Source organism: Amblyomma mixtum, chromosome 1, assembly GCF_055824585.1.
Source record: "Amblyomma mixtum isolate Tamu chromosome 1, ASM5582458v1, whole genome shotgun sequence".
NCBI classification, from domain to species: Eukaryota; Metazoa; Arthropoda; class Arachnida; order Ixodida; family Ixodidae; genus Amblyomma; species Amblyomma mixtum.
In genome coordinates, this window is record NC_143012.1 from 1,394,233 (window position 1) to 1,402,540 (window position 8,308).

The 8,308-nt window shown below is 45.3% G+C and overlaps 1 protein-coding gene across 1 annotated transcript in view; it reads left to right on the forward strand.

The window, feature by feature from the left end:
* The window catches only part of LOC149365210 (beta-scruin-like), a 212,990-nt gene extending 205,155 nt beyond the window's left edge, over positions 1-7,835 (forward strand). The window contains exon 12 of the mRNA XM_089540996.1: positions 6,564-7,835. Within this exon, the coding sequence (XP_089397122.1) occupies positions 6,564-6,790 (227 nt within the window). The 3' untranslated portion in view covers positions 6,791-7,835. The remainder of the gene's footprint in view (positions 1-6,563) is intronic.
* Positions 7,836-8,308: the final 473 nt, after the last annotated feature.

Below are 8,308 nucleotides of genomic sequence, written 5' to 3' on the forward strand. Positions count from 1 at the left end.
GTGCGCTGATGAGATTGAGAAGTTTGCGGGGACACGGTGGCCGCAGCTGGCCCAGGACAGGGTCAATAGCAGACATGTGAGAGGGCTTTGCTCTGAAGTGGGCGTAGTCAGGCTGATGATGATGACACTGAACAGTCATACGTAGTTGCCAAATATATGCCGTACCCCAAAATTTTGCGCTTTTTTTCTTTGAGCCATAGGTATCACACGGTACAGGCGCAGTGAGGTACAGACCTGATATATGTTGCACACAGGAGTCGTTTAATGTAAGCTGGAAGTATTACGACGTAGAAAGCCTAGTGTCCAACGTGCTAAGTTGGCTGTGATGTACTCGATGTGACGGTGCCATTACAAAAAAATGAGGGGTAAACCACGCCTAGATATTTACACTCGCGCACTGGAAGCAGCTCGGTGGTTTTTATCGAGTATTTATTTTCGTAAGGCGATCGCTTTCTAGTGAAGGACATGTGAACTGCTTTTTCCAAACTTATATGCATACCCCATGCACTGCACTGGTCAACAATGCGGCTCAAATATTGTTGTAAGGCAAAATAATCATCTTTATTATTCTTAACACAATAAACCAATCGCTAATCGCTTCACGCAATTGCTTGTGAAGAGGCCTAAAGGCGAGGACAGGCGAGCACGTACATCATTCATGCAAATTAAAAACACCAGAGGCACCAAAACGGACCCCTGCGGCACTCCTGATGTGACTTCAATATCGTGAGAGTTTCTGTTGCTAATGGCTACACACTGACGTCCTGAACTTGTGTATTCTTTGATACAGGAAATCACCATGTCGTTAATAATACACCACGAAAGCTTTTCAATCAATACATGACGTGGCACAACATCGAATGTTTTTTTTAATCTCCAAAGTGGCATCAACAGAGTATCCCTTATCAAATGCAAAATCCTTGTTGAAATTCATCTTGACGCGCCTCAAGAAAGCAGGAACGGGCGGGGGTACACGCAGTGGCGAACGGCGGCGGCTATGCGTTTCGGCTTGGGCGTGCGGGAAAAATGGCGCCAGGAGAGCGCGCAGTTGGAGCAGCGCGCTGCCCCTGCTGCGGAGCTGGTTACGAGTGACAACGGCGACGCCGCGAAACGCAGGAACGGGCGCCAAAGAGCTGCGCTCTAAAATAGCGTATCTAACTACAGACTGGTATCAGTTCTTCATGCCTTTTCTAAAGGCCTCGAGAAAATCATTGTAGATCGAGTATTGCGTTTCTGCAGCAAGCACAATATAATAACTACTTCGCAATATGACTTTAGATGAGACAGGTCTACAGAGCTGGCGTTTTTGGACCATAAGGCATATATTCTAAAATACTTTGATGAGAACCGTATTGTTATAGGTATATTTATTGATTTTAGCCAAGCTTTCGATTGTATGAGTCATACTATCCTATTTATAAAACTTCACCATTATGGTATGCAGGGACATGTTTTGGCTGTGCTCAAAAGGTACCTATCAAAGAGATTTCAACATGTCGACATCAATGGTTTCACTTCTCACAGAAAACAAATGATTTCAAGAGTCCTAGAGGGTAGCATTTTAGGCCTTGTCCTATTTAATTTGTATATTAACGATATTGTACACATTTCTTCAGATACCAAGTTCTTTATATATGCCGACGACATGAGTGCTTTGGTGTCATCACGTCCTGAAGCTGATGGAGTTACTAAAGCAGATATTTTTCTGCGGAAATTAGACTCGTGGACTTTTCAGCAATCAATTAATAATTAACGCAAACAAAACAAAGGTAGTTGTTTTTCGACCGAGAGGAAAACAAATTTTGTTAAAAGGAAACGACGTTTAGATCCGCAACCATTGATGTGGTAGATAGCGTCAAGGTGTTGGGGTATATTTTACTTCAACTTTACAATAGAATGATCACGTACACAGTCTAATAAGCAAACTATAGGTTTCATAACTAAAATGTTAGATCACAACCTCTATGTTCTTCCAAAAAAGACTTAAAATGATCCATAGCGCTCTCTTTGTTTCCCACCTAAACTACTCTCATTTAGTCTGGGGAACAACAATAAAAGCAAATCTGGGGAGTTCCTCATTTTCACCACTAGCAGCGGGTCGCACTATTTTTGATAAGAAGTTTAAAAGCGGAAGGTAGCCATTTATACTCCTATTCGTGCTAGGTAAATTCTTTTTTTAGGAAAGTAAATGGCGCAGTATCTGTCGCATTTATCTCCATGGGCACCTGAACCGCGCCGTAAGGGAAGAGGGGAAGGTGGGAGTGAAATTAGAAAGAGGTGCCGTAGTGGAGGTCTACGGTGCGGAGCAATGGGAGACTCTGCTGTCCAGCGACCGCTGTGAAGACCAACAAGGTCTGGTACAGCGAGCTCAACGGGCGGCAGTGGCCAGCGGAGCCCTGGACTGAGGGCAACCGACCATTGATTAGAGGCGGACAACTTCGACAAAGAAGACTCCTGGGGATAGAATCAACGAGAAAAACGTCTCTGAAGATGCCCCCAAACCGCAGGAACAAGGACTAGAGTAAAATAAAGTTTTCCCTTCCTTCTCCGGAATAATTTCGACCACCTGGGGATCTTTAACGTGCACTGACATCGCACAGCATACGGGAGCCTCTTGCGTTTCGACTCCATCGAAACGCGGCCGCCGCGGTCAGGTTCGATCCCGGGTCTCGGTTATGTTTATAGTTTAAAGAGAGAAAACGCTTTTCTGGTGCGCCAGCGTCCCCTGGCCGCTTTTGTGCGACAGCAGCGCATGGCGTATTGGCCTGAAGTAGACGGGGACAATGCGCTAGCAGAGCGCTCCGCGATAATTCGGCAGGCAATGAGCAAGACGTTGGGTCACGGTGCTCAGTCTGCACCAGAGTTATCGCGAAACACTGACCGCTGAGCCACCGCAGCGGGCATCAAGAAGCACTCTCACATCACCCTACACGGTGGCTTAGTGGTTAGGGCGCTCGCCTACTGAGCTGGAGTACCCGGGGTCAAACCCGACCACCGGGGCCGCGTTTCGATGGAGCCGGAGCGCAAAAGGCGCCCGTGTGCTCTGCGATGTCAGGGCAAGTTAAAGATCCCCACGTGGTCGAAATTATTTTGGAGACCTCCACTGCGGCACCTTTTTCTTCTTTCACTCCGATCTTCCTTCCTTCCCTTACGGCGCGGTGCGACTGTGTTATATATGTCCCAGATATATGAGACAGTTACTACGCCATTTCCTTTCCTCTAAAGCTAATTTTCACCTTCCCTCTCGTGGCGCACTATCCCCGTTCTTTAGCGCGATCAGTCGCGAACATGTAATAGCAGCTGAAGACACTGGCAAATGAGACCATGTCTTCTCTCTTTAGCCTGGATAATGGAAGTGAGTGGGCGAGTTGGTTTCCATTTTAAAAGTGAAAGCGCTCAAAAGGACAAGAACGACAGAATAGAGAGACATACAAAGCGCTTACTTCCAACTGATTTTATTTCATGCGAAAAACAATTTCATACTCTTGGTAATCACCTACACATGCTTACAAGACCATTACGAACGAGTGATGACTGGCACATTTTATCGGGCAACCGACTTGCCCGATGTAAGATATGACATCTCTTTTTCGGACAACAAAATTGATTTAGCGCTTACGCAACCATCGCCTGCTCATGCTATCTCAAAAGCTTCCAAAATCTCTAGCGTTATTTGACACATGCTTTTCAAAAAAGTATTTCACATCTTGAAAAACGGGACGACAGCCTTCCTTGCTTTCCTTCCTTTGTCCTTGCACTTGAGACAATGGATACTCATGGGCCCCCCTCTCTCCTTTTGCACGTTGTAATTATGCTCTCCTAACCTCCCATTTAGACATCTTCCTGTCTGCCCTATATAATATTTGGCACATGTCAAGGGCACTTTGTACACAACACCTTTTATGCATCTTTGAAACGGCTTTTGGTGCCTGATTGTGCAAGCGGCCTTTCCCTGGTTTCCAGACGTGCTTTTCCTGCACAGGGTATTCAACGTAACAGTAGCTTGGTTTGGGCTAGTTGGTAACAGTTCTTCGAAAACATAGCGCAAAAAGGACACGGACGACACAGAAGTTGACAGGACAGGCGCCTATCCTGTCCACTTCTGTGTCGTCCGTGCCCTTTTTGCGCTATGTTTTCGAAGAGCGTTCAACGTATTCGGGGCAGAAAACAAAACGTTTATGTTTACCCTGATACCAATTTTTCTGAGGTTGTGTGATAGCCTATATTTATATGAAATAACAGCAAACTTTCTGTGCGATGTCAGTGCACGTTAAAGAACCCCAGGTGGTCGAAATTTCCGGAGCCCTCCACTACGGCCTCTCTCATAGCCTTAGTCGCTTTGGGACGTTAAACCTCATAAACCAAACCAAACCTTTCTTTTGTCAATTGTCTGATTCTGCTCTTGCTGGGTCGCAGTTTTCCTTTTTTTCTTTCTCACAAATCCTTCGGCCACTGATACCAGCAAGTGAAGTGGCTAACCCGCCTCTTGCAACCTTTTTGAGTGCAAAAACAAGCTCTCCTCAGTCACATGAGGGCATGACTTTTTAGGACACTTAAGAAACCCTAAACGAACTATGTTTCGTTTGATGAGCTTTGAGTGCACAGAAGTGAATGGCAAATGCATTTTTTAGGGGTGTTCGAATATCAGATTTTTCGAATACGAATCGAATACGAATACTTGGTTCCGAATACCGAATCGAATATCGAATAATCAAAGACAGACGCATTTAACCACTACGAAACATGTATTTGAGCACCTAAGAACATCACAGTTCAACTATCAGTGCTGAAATGAGCACAAAAAGTGTGTGCGGCTGCGCAAAAAGTATCAAAGTCTCGAACATTGTTCTTACAAGAGTGGAAATATCAGAGAAGATGGCTAGTACACAGCTTTGATCAAGGCTAGCTTGCCATAAGCACAAAAGCATGTTGCTGGGATGAAGATAAAAGGTTGTCGTGAAGGAAAACCGGCTGCTCCACATGGTCAGGCAGAAGTAGTTCCCTTCTAGCCGAAACGACTCCTCCAGCCACAGAAAATGCCCTCTCAATTGGCACTGAACTGGCACGTATTGCGAGGTATTTCGTGCACAGCTCTGACTATACCAGCTCACAGGTATAGCCACAAAGAAGCTCACCAGCGCTGTCAGCTACTGCATGGCCCAACGTTAGGCATTGCTACGGGCGCCGCCATGTTATTATGTCTCTGTCGATAAAGGAAGAAACAGCGCGACGAAACACGGACACACGAAGAAATGACACACACATGAGCGCTGGCAGCACGTATTGCGAGGTATTTCGTGCACAGCTCTGACTATACCAGCTCGCAGGTATAGCCACTGCAGACGCACACACAGCGCTCGTGTGTGTGTCATTTCTTCGTGTGTCCGTGTTTCGTCGCGCTGTTTCTTCCTTTAAATGCCTTACCAACTAGCCCGGAACCTTGCTCTTCTGTCGATAAGACTTGCGGACCGCAATGAACGCCAGTACTCGCAATAGAATATTCGGCTAGATACGAATATTCGCGTCGTGTCGAATATTCGAAACAACACGAATACGTGGATTTCGAATCGAATACGAATACTAAAAATATAATATTCGAAATATATTCGAAAATTTCGAATATTCGCACACCCCTAGCATTTTTCTATCCATAGGATGGTAAATACAGCATGTGTGATCTTCTAGAAACTTTAACTTGATATCAAGAAAGCGTATGCTATTTTTTTTTCAGGCAGCTCATGTGTGACGACCAGTGGGGATAAGCAGTCTGTAAAGGCTGGCCACTGCAGAGTCCACGTGTGCATCTGTGTGGGCGTACGGATGCTAGCACATAACTTAATATATCGTTCTGAAGAAACTTCGGTATTGCTTCAACAAGTTACACTGCAAAAATGTCACACTCGCACACACGGACGCATGCATGCAAGTGTATGCCATTTTTTACTTTTACAGTTTTAGCTTTAGTATGCTGCACCAACATACCCAATTCTGTTCACTCTTCATATATGGTTATCATTTTAGGGCTTATACACCGTTTAATTATCAAGCTGACTAAGACCATCAATGCTTTCCTGCACTTCACCAAAGATAGTACGAATCACAGTGGCTATCCTCAGGATGGGTTCCATTGACCCTTTCTTTTCACTTTACCTTTAACCTGACATCCTGTTCTGTCAGGGACTGGACTATATCGTTTAACACTTGCTGCATAAAAACTAAACACCGCCATCTTTTGAGCCTGTGTAGCAAGAAGAACAGAAAACTTGGCGAGTTCATGTTTTAGCAGCTCGAAAAAAAAACTAGTACAAGAGCCCAAAGCGCAGCCGAACAATCATATGGTTTTTATTCACAGAAAAGCAAGAAATAATCCTTCAGCGCGAGCACAGAGATGGCACTGCCAATTCATTTTACAAGAAACAAAGAAAGAAAAACGAAACACAAGAACCCCTTCAAGACAACCCTTCGTACTATCCCCCCGGACGTATACTAAGTTGCCAAGAAGGCGCGCACTTCTTTCCTAAGCTAAAGCTGTGCTTTCGCCGCCCGCGTATTTTTTGTCCCAGCGGATGCCTTCGTGCTGCTCTTCGGCGGCGTGACCACGAGCTATGAAGGGTCCGTGGACGAGTGCGAGGTCTTCTACGCGGGGCCAGGCCACGGGACGCTGCGGCTGCGGCCGCCGCCTTTCGCGCTGGCCGGCCACGCTTCTGTTGTTCTGCACCCTAGCGGCGACAGCGTACCGGACGTGCGCGACATCTGGCGGCACCTATGCGAAGCCGCTGAGAGGTCTTGAAGCCTGCGGCGCAGTCGCGACAGCGGGGACTGCTTTCCCAGTCCTAGGCTTTAGTAGCAGCATGGATGTGAAAGGCGCCACGGGTGCTGCTGCGTATATTTGCGGCGCCTTGATGGTGATTGTTGGACTTTAGGTTTTGTAGCTAAGCATTGGGCAGGTGTATCCAGCCGTCTGGAACGTCAAGAGGAACATAATCATTGCCACGGTTTCACTAGATTTCCGAGCGGCGAGCTATACACACTGCACGTAAGTTCCAAATCATCGGAAGAGTCGCGCTGGCAGCAGTGGTTTGGTGCCCATTCAGAGCAGCATTTTTCTCTGTTTACTTGTTTTTCATTCTCGACAAAATTTCCGAACAGTTTAGCGCGACATAGGTCTATTTGGTGCCCCCAGGACATCAACGGAACATTTGTTAAGCTACCTTTCTATCGTAGTTCTATTTACCTGAAAAGAGGAGCTTAGGGGGAGTGGTGCTGGCACGCTAACGGCTGACTTTTTTTTCATAGTTTGATCCTTTAGGTGCCTTTGTAAATTGCTAACAGCGGGTTTGTGCACGCCACTCATGTTTCTGTACGTAAACTCAGACCATTTCTGAGGCAGCCTAAAATTTTCGAGGCAGCACTTCTCTGCGGCGAGTTTTAGCGCTACAGTTAATTTCGCATATGCATATAGTTTAATTTGCGGTCCCCAAGGCGGGAGGCTATTATGGCGCGTGATGCCTTAAACGGGAAGACACGGTTCCGAGGAAAGGTACGATTTATTGTTGCTTGGCTCGCGCTTCACACAAAAGTGCGAGAAAAATTATATTTTCACACACGGACTAGTTATGCCCAATTCTACGGTTATATATGGACTGACAAAGCCGTTTTGGAGTACTATCTTTCCTGCACTTGCGTTCTCGTTTAAGATGCCTATTGTACTGACCAATGCCCATGATTTATTCATTTATTAAGCGTACATATAAAAGCCATATTTTGGGGTTGATTTGGGGTATTGTACAATATATTAGGGGTACACCAGGGGTAGAGTAGTGTACAGCACAAAATTGGAAACTTAAAGAACAGAAGGCACAGTCAACAGAATATTCGTAACATGGCAGGGTATAATTAAGTACTTGTGACTAAATGTACGAACATACGAGTGTGATTGCATTATTATTGAAATCAGAAGGAGTCAGCACACTACACGACATAACAGATTTAATGGAGTGCGTTTTTTAGGCAAAACAAAGAACAAGGAGCAGTCGCGAGGTTTTCAAATCCATAAAACCGTTTAGATTAGAATAACAGCAACAATAATCAAGGAATGAAATGAGTGTATGTACGTGGGTGTCATCCTTAGTAACTCCACTTGTACCATGCACTATTTTCAAGTAAGAGTGTTTACCAGCTGACATTACCATTAACATAACGCATCCAAGTTTCATAGCCTAATACGCAGTAGCGTTAAAAATTAAAGCTTTTCTTCCCTTACTTGTTCATCTCGATTTTATTCAATAACTAGACTGAACTATTTTCG